This window comes from Nestor notabilis, unplaced genomic scaffold (assembly GCF_000696875.1).
Source record: "Nestor notabilis isolate BGI_N333 unplaced genomic scaffold, ASM69687v1 scaffold12649, whole genome shotgun sequence".
Taxonomy (NCBI): Eukaryota; Metazoa; Chordata; class Aves; order Psittaciformes; family Psittacidae; genus Nestor; species Nestor notabilis.
In genome coordinates, this window is record NW_009942427.1 from 5767 (window position 1) to 18977 (window position 13211).

The 13211-nt window shown below is 45.3% G+C and overlaps 1 protein-coding gene across 1 annotated transcript in view; it reads left to right on the forward strand.

Annotated features, from left to right (window-relative positions):
• The first annotated feature begins 1280 nt into the window (after positions 1-1280).
• Positions 1281-13211, forward strand: part of DNAJC6 (DnaJ (Hsp40) homolog, subfamily C, member 6) — a 31000-nt gene continuing 19069 nt past the window's right edge. The window contains exons 1-5 of the mRNA XM_010021407.1: positions 1281-1302; positions 7060-7210; positions 8086-8135; positions 8242-8390; positions 12893-13015. Coding sequence (XP_010019709.1) covers positions 1281-1302; positions 7060-7210; positions 8086-8135; positions 8242-8390; positions 12893-13015 — 495 coding nt within the window. The remainder of the gene's footprint in view (positions 1303-7059; positions 7211-8085; positions 8136-8241; positions 8391-12892; positions 13016-13211) is intronic.

The following is a 13211-nucleotide window of genomic DNA, read 5'->3' on the forward strand; positions in this document are numbered from 1 at the left end:
CTTAGAGAGCCCAAACATCTTCATAGCCTGCTCTGAAACTTCCCTTTGGCCACCCCGAAGTCATTCCCAGGGGCTTTAACCTCTTTTCCTGGGGATTACACTTGCTAAAGCAGCCTTCTGCTTGCCTGCCTCCACTATGTGTTTTGAGGCATCAGGATCAGTGAAACCTGGTGTTGGGGGTCTCGGTGATGGTGTTGCCAAGTGTTAGAGCCTGTTCTGCTGTTGTTGTCCTGCAGCTCTACTCTGCACATGTTTTGCTGTTTATTTTTACAGAATAACACCTTAAGATTGCTGTGCTTTCAGCCTTGTGGGGAATTTACCAGGAATCTGGGACAGTGGTGGAAGAGGGGACAGATGAGACTGGTAGCAAAAAAGATTAGGAAAATAATCAGTTTTCAGGGTCTTTGTGAGTCTGAGCAACTCGCCAAGTAATTTTTGCAGGTAGAGGCACTCTTCTTCCCTCCAAATTCCCCTTTATCCCTGTTTCAGCTGCCTCTGTTGCTCCTGATTTCTTCCCAGCCCCATTTTAAACCACTGCTCAGTGCCTATTAAAAAGTTGATGTAATTATGACACATGGGCTATGTCTGATGTAAGAGAGGATGTAAGTGCATGTAATAGCATAGATGTTTTAGAGAGTTGCTTAAATGTGATAAAGCTCAGCTGTCCAGAAGAGAGAAATGTGCAGGAAGGTTAGGGAGGACTGGGCTTTAGGGTGCTGAGATTGTGTTCTTCAAGTGTAGCTGACAAAGCACTTGGATCTAAAGGCTATCGATTATCACTGGATATAAAGGAGCCACCTGCCCAGAGATGTTCATTTAGAAACACCAACCACCCCCCCTTGAAAGGGGAGCTTAAACCCTTCCAGTAATGTCTGCAAATTGCTTTGTGATCCCCTGAAAGACGAAGTGCTGAGCATGGAAGAAAGACTCGGTGTGGGGAACGGCAGGAGCTGGGAATGCTGAGGGTACCTGCAGATGCCAAGGGTGCCCAGGGATGCGGGGACTCTGCTCTGCCTGGGTCTGTTTGGTTGTCTGGCCATTTTTTACACACATATTCCCCTCCATACGTGAGGTACCTATATGAGGATGTTCTAACAATGTTGTGGCAGGAGCTCCTGCACCAGGCCTGCTCCTCCTCCCCTTCACATGCTGCATGGGCTCTGCAATGATGAGGTAAAGCCCGTAAATACAATGAGCAACCTGGTCCAGTGGAAGGCTGCCCATGGCAGGGGTTGGAACTGGATGAACTTTAAGGTCCCTTCCACCCAAACCATTCTGTGATGATGGGGCCACAGCAGCCTGGCTCTATATCCCTTAATGCTGATGTGAAATCACGTCCTGTGTTACCGAGGCTCTGCTGGGATCGCTGCCTGCAGGAGGAACGTGAGCTGTGGCTGCTCCTCCGCGGGCTGCGGGGTGCTGGGGGAGGCAGCAGCACAAATAGTATCACTTTTTGCTGAGTGTTCCTTAAAAACAATTGAGGCTTTGTTGCCGAAGCCACAACAACAATGGCTCAACTTCTTTCAGATCGGGGACCTTTAAAAGGCCATTTCTACAAAGGCTCCCTTGCTCCCCTTTCATGACGTGCCCTGGTAATGGTCTAGGGGGGAAAAGGCAAGCAAACAACCCTTCCCCCCTCCAAATACTTTGTGGGGAGGGAAAAGGCTGCAGCAAGTGGCAAAAACCTTCCAGAAATGTGGAATTTGGGACACGTACGCAGCAACTAACAAGTTTTTTTCTCATCATTGTGTCAGGCTCTCTTGGTACCATAGAAAGGGAATACAGAGGAGCATTTAATACTCCCAAAGTAACCTCTTTTTGGGAGGGTGGAACGTGAAGGCTTTAATGCTATTCTAGATGAGAACCATGGTGAGGAGCAGGGAAGGTTTAGTTCTTTCCTCATTCCATCGCTACAGAAAACACAGGCAGTAGCTCTCTGAGGAAAGAAAAATACGACTTGACATGGAAGATACTGTTACATATAGTCTGGGCAGACTGAGGTAAACCCGCTTCCTTTCTTATGGCTTCATGTCTGCTTTTTGTCTGCCCTTTACAGGCAAAAAAGGTCTGTTTACTCTTGATAAGTAACCTATGAAATGCAGCACTTCAGTTTCTAGACGTCTTGCTTTCACCTCCCTGCTCTCAAGCTAAATATTGCTTCATCAGCATAAATCTGCAGACTGACACGGTCTTAAATGCCTTTTAAATGTCGGCTCATTTCCCCCTTAATTACCTGGGGAGCTGGAATTCATGGCCTGTGGTTTGGAGGGTTTGTGGGTTGCCTGAGGGAGGCTGGTGCTCAGGGACCTCCCAGGCAGATGAGAACCACAATGTGCTCATCTTCCAAATGTCCTCAGCTTCCAAATCAGGTATTTCTTGCTTGTTCTGACCAGTGAGCATCTTCCATCAGCTGGTGGTAGGTGGAATCCTCTGGTGCTGGTCCTCCCATTGTCCCCTGGCTGCAGGAGATGGTGGCTGGTCGTGAAGCATCCGCCATCATGCAGGGTCACACCAGTTTTATTTGCCCATTTTTGGCCCCAAAACTCAGTCTTTAAAGCTGGTTTAAGTGTCTTTGCTTTTGAGACTGAGCACGATCATTGCTTGTGGGACTGCAGCAAGGGGAGTTCATGACACTCTGGAGTAACTCCTGTGCCATTGTTGAGCAGGTCACGGAGGGGCATCAGGCAGAGGAGCTTTGCTCACCCCTTCCTGTACAGGGCTGATAGTGAGAAAGGACTGTGATAAGAACTCTACTATATGACATATATTAGTGTTTGTAAGGAGATGCAGCAGGTTGTCACTGTATTTGGTGACTGCTGGAGGTTTATCCTGAACACAAAGTAGCCCCTGCTCAGAGTGAGCATTAGCTCAGAGCAAGTATCTTCAGCCAGAACAAATACAAACTTCCCTTTTCAACTGAGTGGATGAAGTTGTCTCTTCCACACTGCCCCATTGATTTGAAGTGCTTCAGTGATATTGTCATTGCCATCACCTACAGAGCTACTGAGGAAGAGCTGTCCCTTGCATCTCAGGCAGCAGTAAAACCACTACATTAGAAGTTCCTTTATTAGGAAATGAAAAGGCTGCTGTTAGCAAGTGATCCCTCTGAAACCTGTGCTACAAATACAGGTCAGAAGCTCGTCTCTGAAGTGTACTGAGCCTTTTGGGGAATATCCAATAACTGGGTTAACAAAGAGTTCTTGCTCTGTACGGAGCAAGATGCATCTCATAGAGGCTAGTTCTCCGTAACAAGACTACAAGACAGCAACTCCAACCCATGTCAGCTGTGTGTCAACATGCCAAGAACTGGGATCCGAGCCATATGGCAGGCTCCTGCATTGATAACATTGCACAGGGTAATTATTCAAAGGACGGGGAGCGGAGCCATATGGCAGGCTCCTGCATTGCTAACTTGCAGCAGGCTATTTCTGTGCGGTCAAGCTTGTGAGCTCCTGTTTCTGCTGTGTCAGAAGATGCTTCTGGGACTCTTGTGGGGTCTGTGGGGGTTAATTGTGGTTTTGGCTGCAGGACAAGTGAATGGGCACATTGGATGCAGTTCCTGGTGGGATGGAGGGAAGGGACGGGGTGTCCTGTGCCTTTTGCCTTTGTGTGAAGATGAAGGACTGTTTCTCTCCTTTGGGTTTACCACCCACCTCTGGTAGGAAGATCCTTCTGAGCAGAGAAGTGCTATTACACCACTAACTCAATATCCTGACCAAGGCAGTGGTGATCACCTTATCTGCATGGTGAAACGTGAACCTCCTTCCTGCTGGGCTCCGACAGGGAGCAGTGACTGGCTCATCCCTCTGGACTCAGTGAATGTCCTTGGTCCTTCTTCTACAACAGAATAGGTCATAGTCCTGTGTGGGCTGACCAGTGTGCTTGAGGAAAACTCAACTCTTTTCTCAGGACTTCTGTGCTCCATAAGAGCAAACGTATGAGGATGGCTGTCTCAGAGAGCTTCATGGATGTGCAGTGGTGGTGGTGGTGGGTGATGCCTGGCCAAGTGGCTGGTTTCCACAGAAGACCTGTGGGATGCTCAGCCTCCCTGTCCTGGTGGCTGTCACACATAGTCTAGGGAACCACAGTCCTTTGGAAAGGTCTGCAGGAGTCCTGAAAGTCTCCATTTGCAAGAGGGACTTAGCACAGGAATGTTTCATTCATCAGAAAAACACAGGGCCAGGCTACATTTTCTTTTTAATCAAACCTGTTTTGGGCTGTTCTTGTGCGTTTCTGTACATACTGTTAGGTTCGTGTGTTAATGCATTAACCCTTTCTGCATCACTAGGCTCTGTAGGAGATGCTGACTAGCAAAGGAACCTTTGAATGTATTTATTTTGTTCTGCTGTGAACAGTTTGTGAAGATAATACCATTCCTAGTAACTGGGAAAGACTTTGTCAGCACCGAGGATGCTGCTCTCATTCTATAACTAAAAGATACCCATGCAAATCTCTGCACCTGGTAGAGTACCAAGTGCTGCTGCATTGTAAGCTTCCACAACAGCTAACTAATACCTATCTCGTGTTAAATCCTAAATACTATGTTTGTGCTCTTGGCTTAGTAGCACCAGCTTGTGTTTCTTCATTAGCCCTCCTTTCTCTGGTTTAGTGTACGTAGTAAGCTTGGAATTAATTGCTGCTGCTTCTAGAAATACAGTGAAATTCTCATTCTGTGTTTCTCCTCCTCGCTATTTCCTCCCCTCTTAGGGTTGATTTCTGAAGAGTCTAAATTTTACTTACTCTTGAAGCCTCTCTGATGCTGTCCTGTAGCATTTCCAACTGTAAAAACTTGCCTAGTGCCATTGGTCCCCCGATCCTTTTGTCCCCCTTTCCCTGTTCCAAGTCACCACCTTTCTGCCTTCCTTTCTTTTCAAAGTTGACCTACAGAACTGAAAGTACCTTCTGAACAAAACCTCCTCATTCCACCCCGGTTTTTCTAGCACAGAGTAATATGAAAACAAAGTTATTGAAGAGAGGTCAAACACTGATTCCATACTTGGAAGCCACTTTGATTTTCTCTGTCTTTCTCATTTTTTTAATCATACTTGAAGTAGATACTTACAAGTGGTTTGGCAAAAGAAATATTCCTGTGCCTTGAGAAGGCATCATTTGTTCTGAAGCTGGCAGAGTGCAGGGGAGAGGAGATGGCCTCTAATTTTACTGCTCTAGCACACTCATCACGTGCATGACCACATCAGAGTGCATTAAGCACCCTCTGTGCATAGGGGAATAAATAGCATCACTTTACTAATAGTCTCCAGTTGAAAGTTGTATATTATATTTATTGATAGCTCACTCTGGGTTTGGAAGAGTGAATGCCATTTAAATGGGTTTGGTAATCGACAGAGTAAATCAGTGGGAGCTTTTCTAGCTGGAGCTTTTTTCCGAGCATCACAGAGTCCCAGCCTGGTTTGTGTGGGAAGGGACCTTAAAGCTCCTCCAGCTCCAACCCCTGCCACGGGACACCTTCCACTAGAGCAGGTTGTTCCAAGCCCCTGTGTCCAACCTGTTTCTTAATAGTTTGAATGCCTCTAAAATATTGCTTCTGATAGTGATGATTATGTGAGTGATACTTCAGTAGCATGTATCTAACACCTCTTAGGGACGTGCTGTAAAGCCAGAGAAGCAGTAGCTGTAAGGTCTCTTTATAAAATATATAACAAGCACTGGCAATGCCCCAGCCTGCTTTAACCATCCTAAATCTTCCCTATTTCTGGGTACCAGACTGAGTAATAATGACCAACATGTTCCTTTTCCAAAGCAGCTGTTTCTTGGCTCTACAGTGGGACAAATGTTCTTGGACTTTCTGGGTGCTCTGGGAAAGGCAACTCTTAGTAGATACCACCTCAGTTACGGGGCTACCCAAGAGCGTGGCATGCTTTTACATACCTTGCTTGCTGCTTCATTTGCTGTGCTATAGGATCTAGGTCTCCAGACAGATTCGCATCATGAGGTAACAAATGTATAATTAAAGTAATTATACATTTAGTAGTTAAAGTTTGCTAAGATCAAAATAGTTGAGGCCCAGTGAATAGAAAACCATTTTTAAGTAGTCAGGAGCTTAATTTGTAGCTAATCAGCAGTTAAAATAGTGTTTTACCAGATAAACTGGTTCTCTGCTTTAAAACAAAATCACGTTTACTGAAGTCTACATCCAATTTATTGTACTTGTACTGTTCAAAGAACGGTGCTATTAACACAGCACTGCTGTAACATGGGAGCCTGCAAAAATCAGTTCTTGGTTAAGATAGTGGAATAGTTATTCTCATTGCAAAATGCAAATATCTGAGGTGTAAGGCCATATCACAGCCCACCAAAAGAACACTTCAAATGGCTCTTGGTCTGTGTTAGTCCCCTATTGACTTTGTGTCGCTTCAAGCTGTGGAAGAAAAGCTTATCAAGGAGGTCAGCTCTATTCTGCTTTAGCCTTAGCAATTCCCTGAGTCCTGTACCAAGGGTCTGGTTCTCCGCTGGAGTATTTAATTCCTGAACTTCCTTTTCGTGCCAAACCCCAAACTTTGATTATCTCCTACTCGAGCAAATCTAACTGAGCTCTTAAGTAACCTAAAATTCCTCTAATGACTTCTCTTACAGCCACAGCAATGGATAGTCATAAGACAACGTTCAGTCATCTAGCTGCAGTCAAACGGCAGATGTGATGGTGACACTGAAGAGCTGTCATATATTCTAGTGCCTTTTTCTTTCCCCTGTGGAGGTGGTTGTTGGTTTGGTCTTGGTTATGATCAGCAAACTAGCTGTGTGCAGAACTGGTCTTGCCTTTGGTTGGATTGAGGGGCATGGGAGATGTGTGGTGGTTGTCCATACTATCCTGATACTAAATAGTCAACACACATGCAATGCTGAGAGTTATGGTGGTTTCTGAGCACATCTGGCAAGAATGGGCCATCTCTCATCTCTGGAATATCATGACTTTAATAAGTAAAACTTGTTTGCCCTATGCTTGGCATGCAGCAGCACATGTAAATACGTCTGGTCTGGACAGAGCAGTAGGTTTGTTGCAAATAAATGATGTTGGCTTTGGTTTTGTTGTCCTTGAAGGTGCCTCATCACCAGACATGGAGTCCAGCTATGGGGGAGGCTTGCTAGATATGGTCAAAGGAGGAGCAGGGAGACTCTTCAGCAATTTGAAGGATAACCTGAAGGATACCCTGAAAGATACCTCTTCAAAGGTCATGCAGTCTGTTGCCAGGTACAGTACAGCTGAAGCTGCCTAATGCAGGTAAAATCTCTAGCTGCATAGTGCCAGTCTGAGCTGGCACAGCACAACTTCCAGCTAACCTTATGAAGGAAGGAGGTGAAAATCACAAGTGACTTTGATTCTGTCTCATTGTTGGTATTTGGCCTCAAGGAAGCAGGGAAACCAAAGTGAAATGTCTAAGCTGCATAGTAAGTGAGCATCCTGCTATCTGGAAAAGGCCCCTCAGTGAATGTGGAGCACTTGGTCTCCTGCTCCTTCACTGACCCTTATGGGATGTGTCTCTTCAACCACCACTTGAATCTTTTGTCACTGAGAATTGGCTCATGCTCGGTGCCCTGCCTTTGCAGTGCAAGGAGGCTCTGCTTGCTGATGCAACCATTCCTTTCACTAAAGCCACCCTTTTGAATTGAAGAAAGAGCTGAGGTGCTTTGGTTACCTTCTGCTGGCATCATTCCCTGTTCCTGGCACTCTACCTGCCTCTGAGGGATAGGGGCTACAATAAATTAAAGAAACGTAATGCGTGCAAGACCTGAGAGGCTTTGAGGCATCTGCAAAATGGCAAACTCCTAGAGATTTCTCCTGAAAACTGGAACTGGAAATTAATGACAGAAGGGAAAAAGGGACCTTTTGTGCAAGCTTCTGCGTCCAGTTAATTGCGTATGGTGCAGGGAATGCTGGGTCACTGTCTGCAGGAAGCTATTTGCTGCTTAAGGAATAATGACAAAGTGGAAAGAATCAGGTTTAAGATCATTCTTTCCTTGTGTCATAAGTAGCTCTTTGTGGGAAGACACTCTTGTGGCTCCTGTAATGTGCTGTCTTGTGTAAATATGAGCATAACATCTGTCTCCTACTTTGTCTTCTTTTAGTTACACCAAGGGGGAGCTAGATATTTCATACATTACCTCGAGAATCATAGGTGAGTTCTGCTTAGTGGATAAATACAACTTCTAGTATTTCAGGGTTCAGAAGTCCATAAACACGTTGTGGTGCATGCTCAGCCTGGCTTCTCCTTACCTTTCCAGTGATGTCTTTTCCGGCTGAAGGTGTTGAGCTGGGATTCAGGAACCACATTGAAGATGTCCGGACGTTTTTGGATTCCAGACATCCTGACCATTACACCGTCTTCAACTTGTCACCCAAGTACTATCGCAGTGCCAAGTTCCACAACCGGGTGAGTGTCCTCTGATGGGTTAACATGAGCAGGGGGTGAAACCCCTTAGGAAGAGGGGCACCAGCTTCTGTTTCTGTCTATCCTGAGCATGGCAGAATATAAGGAGATCAAAAAGGAATTATATGATGTGGTTATTTCTGGGGTTTAGCTGATACCTCAGGGATTAAAGAGCCTGAAAGTTCAGGGCATATTGCTTGTGTTAGGAGGCTGTGAGAGTAAGTGGCATTGCAGTAAGCTGAGCCTGTGCTGCTCTTGGCTCCTACAGAGCTGTTAGAAGCTGCTGCAGAGAAATTAGGAGTAAATTGAAAGAGCTTTGAAAGAAATTACCAGTAAAAGAAAGTAGATTATTTTCATGTTGAACAATCCTTCAGTTGTGCTTCAATCAAGAAGGAGCCCTGAGCAGCCAAAGCTCGGGGCTGGAAACTGGATCTAAGGGGCGTTTTGGCTCTTCCATTAATATATGATTTCAAAACCCACCTCCATGCTTGGCCCCAGTTTCCTTCTCTAAAACCAGAAGAGCATATGGGAGCACTGCAAGGCTCTGGTTCATTAATGGCTTTTAGAGGAGATGTCTTTGAAATGCTGCTGGTGAAATGCAAGATTAGATCTAATCTTGCAGAAAACTTCCTGTTCCTTCCCTCACCCACAAGGGAATGATGATTCCTCCCTTTAATTTCCTATTTCTCATTGCCTTCAACAGAAAAAGGCAACTGCAGTTTCCAGGCTTAACCCTCAGTCAGGGTAAGCGACTCTCATGCAGCATAAGCCTAATGTAATTTTAATTTGAGGTGTAGCTCTATCTATCTTCAGCAACGGCTCTGATCACCAGAAATCACTCAGTCATACTTGAAGGTAATTTCTCAGTGGCAGTCAGTAACCAGCCATGACTTCAAATCTGAATAAATGAACAGGAAAGCATAATTAAAAGCTATCGAGGGCTTTGAATATTGAGTCTCTCTTGGTTCTGGTGCGTTGCTGTTGTTGGGAGGAGAAAGACAGATCTAGTTTTGAAAGCCCAGCATTAAACATCTGTTGGTATATTGCTTGACCTGGCCATAACTCTTCCATCCCCTGTGCTTTTTATCTCCTTCCCTACCCAACAGCTTAACAGATGACTTTGTGTGTCACTCTCGAAGCATGACGAGGTGCTTTGTAAGTGATTGCTGTGACAGACACGGGAGGAAAATGATGCATCTCTTAGTAAAATGTTGTACTTTCAGGTTATGGGCTAGGAAATACTGACTCCAGGTATTTCTCAGGAAAATGAAATGTGCCCAGTGCAATACAAGAGATCAGATGAAGCATGAAACAATTATAAATATAGCTTGAACTTCATCTATATTGGAAAAAATACTAATGGGCTGTGAAGGAGGTGAAATCCTGTGTAGTGTTTTCTGCTTCAGGTGAGGATGCCACCTTAGCTGAAGTTTTCAAATACACACTTGTTCTTTGAAGTGAAAGGCTTTTTAATTCGATGGGGCACTGAGCAACCTGCTCTAGTGGAAGGTGTCCCTGCCTATAGCAGGGGGTTGGAACTGGATGAGCTTTAAGCTCCCTTCCAACACAAACCATTCTGTAATCCAAGTAGGTCACTTTGCTGCATAGTGACACAGGAGGGAGATGAGTTAATGTTCTGGTGGGTTGTTTTCCTGCCCAGACGTGGCTGAGCAGATCATGAAGCCCCAGGTGCCCAGTCTACTGAGGAGAAAAGTGGACTATGAACAGTAAACCTGCTACTCCAATCTGGTCGTTCTGTTCTCCTCCCTGCCTCGCCTCGCCGGCAGGAGAGAAGAGCTCTTGTCTGCTTGATGAAGTGTGAGCAGTTTGAAAACATAAAACTCAAATATAATGTTAAACAAAACCAAACTTCAAATTCCCTCATGAGTTGCATTCTTGGCTGTTGCTACCCTACTGCTAAAGTAATAAAACAAGCGTTGGTTGCTTATTTCCAGAGCTCTACAAGAATTCCTGTTACTTTGCTGTAAGGTATCTTTCAACCTGCTGGAGCAGGTCCAGAGGAGGCCCCGGAGCTGCTGCGAGGGCTGGAGCAGCTCTGCTCTGGAGCCAGGCTGAGAGAGCTGGGCTGGGGCAGCTGGAGAAGAGAAGGCTCCTCAAGGGGACACCTTAGAGCAGCTCCAGTGCCTAAAGGGGCTCCAGGAGACCTGGAGAGGGGCTTTGGACAAGGGATGGAGGGACAGGACAAGGGGAATGGCTTGAACCTGCCCGAGGGGAGATTGAGATGAGCTCTTGGGCAGAAGCTCTTCCCTGTGAGGGTGCTGAGGCGCTGGCACAGGGTGCCCAGAGAAGCTGTGGCTGCCCCATCCCTGGCAGTGTTCAAGGCCAGGTTGGACACAGGGGCTTGGAGCAACCTGCTCTAGTGGAAGGTGTCCCTGCCCGGGGCAGGGGTTGGAGCTGGAGGAGCTTTAAGGTCCCTTCCAACCCAAACCAGGCTGGGATTCTGTGATTCGTGAGTGGTGGTGAGGTTTGGTTTGAAATACATACCACGCTACATAGCGTTTATTTAATTTCCTAATTGTCAACCAGCAATCAGATGTTTAATTATAGGCAAAGTAAATATGTAATTATGGACTGTTGGTAAATGTATATTATTTACTCGATATGAGATAATGGCTTTTCCAGATGCTTGATAGCGTGTTGTCATGAGGTCTGTGCAGGAGATCATCACTGACAGTGTCACTGGTCATACTAATTCTAGCAGCCACTTGGAATCTGAGTTGTGGTTTAGTGATATAATTGCAAGTGGATCTTGTGCCTCCAGAAGCCTGCTGCAAAATCATTGGGGTTGGAAGGAGAAGACTGTTTTGCTTAATGTAAAAGAACTGGTGTGATAATATAAAATACTGTGGTTCTGTTAAAGAATAACTGTTTATGGTCACTCTGTAATTCAGATTTTGCAATGGTCCCATAACTGTGGGACCACACAGCAGCGCATACCCTGTCAGGTCTGTGGAACAGAAAGCTAACTCTAGCTCTTCCTGCACTGGGGAACCCCATAGTGAACCTTGGGGTGTTTTGTGCCCCTTCAGCCTTTCCTGAAAAGGCACAGACAAGGTAGAGGCAAGGAGGAAATTAAGTGTGTACAACAGAATGAATGAAATAAACCACAGCTCTTGAGACAGGAGAAAATGAGGGATGAGTATAATAGTGCAGAGAGGGTAAAGATGGAATGCCTTCCAAAGCTTGGCCATGATTTGACTTCTTGGGTAGCTTCTGCAGTGCTCAACAAGCACACAACTGAATTTCAGTGTATTCTGGAGACCAGAAACTTTCCCAAGTCTAAAAAGCGAGTAGACAAATATCTAATTAGATATTATATTAGACAAGAATCTCCCAAATGCTAAGCAGAGGTTCTCCAGCTAAAATGGGCTGACAGGAGGGATGGGTGTGCTGGGTTAGCTAGTGCTGGCTGCTTGCTCTCTCCCTGTATCCTCTGGCTGTCACTGGAGCTGTTGTTTGAGACAACACAGCTTGGTTGATCTCTGGTTTGAGTCAGGATTCCTGTTTCTGTGAGGTGTTGTGCAGGTGTGTGTAAGAGAGAACCTTGAATACAAGTTTCAGGAAACCTGGTGTGCTTTGATCCTCTGAGAGATGAAAGGGTCAGGTGTGGAAATCCATATGGCTATTCAGGGACATCTGGGCAAACCACCTTCTTCCTGCCCCCAGGTCTTATTAAACAGGATCCAAACATCAGCTGAGAGAGAACCAATTCTTCATCTGAGAACAAGCTCCATGATATTTCTCCTTTAAATGTCTTCTAGCCAGAAATGCCTTTAAGGAAAAAAAGATATTTCAATTAAAACCAGATGAAACAGAGATGTCTGTGGAAGGCTATTTGATGTTGATGTGCTGTTTGAGACTGCAAGGACTGTTCTTGAGATAAGTGTTATGACTCAAAACTAGCACATTGATGAATAGTAACTAGACACACTGTAGGATTTGTGGGTTTTCAGCTCCAAGTAATTCATTTTTGTCTCATATATTACCTATACTCAGATATGATATTTTATTGAACAGAAGTTTCCCTTTCATCAGCCTAATATCTGTCAAATAGGGCTTGAAAACCCTCTGACACCAAATAACTGAGAACACCAGATGCTCAGTATCCTTTGAAAAACAGCCGTAGTTTTTGGGGACAAGTTGTACAAAGGCTTCAGAGCAGAAATCGATGCGCTGCTGCAAGGCTGGAGCGTTATGAAAAGCCCCTCAAGATAATCTGGCTTGGGATGTGGATTTTGCAGATGTATACTCAGTGACAATACATCAATATCATCTTATTAAGTGAGGTTTCTTCTTTGTTTGTCATCTCATAATTCATGGAAGTCACGGAGCAGAATTATATGTAGGAAAAGATGGAGTAGGTTTCCAGCACATAGATTGTAAAAGAGAAGTATGTTTCTTGGCAGAGAGCACTTGTGTCTCTGTCATGTCTTGCTTCATGCTCTTAGGAAGAGCATCTTTTGTTCATGCTGTGATTCCTGTAGGTATCTGAATGTAGCTGGCCGGTACGACAGGCGCCCAGTCTGCACAACCTCTACGCTGTCTGTAAGAACATGCACAACTGGCTACAGCAGAACCCCAAAAACGTGTGTGTCATCCACTGCATGGTAAGTACCCTTGAAAGCAACCACGGTTTTAGACCTAGAAGTCCTTTTGCACGTTGCAGGTCTGGAGACACCATAAGGATGGTGACTTTATAAACAAAAGGAAATGCAGTAAAATGGAGTCCCATAGAAAGGGACATCATCTTCCATGTGCAGCTAAATAGCTAAGCTGGAAGACCTAACACTAGAAGAGAAGCAG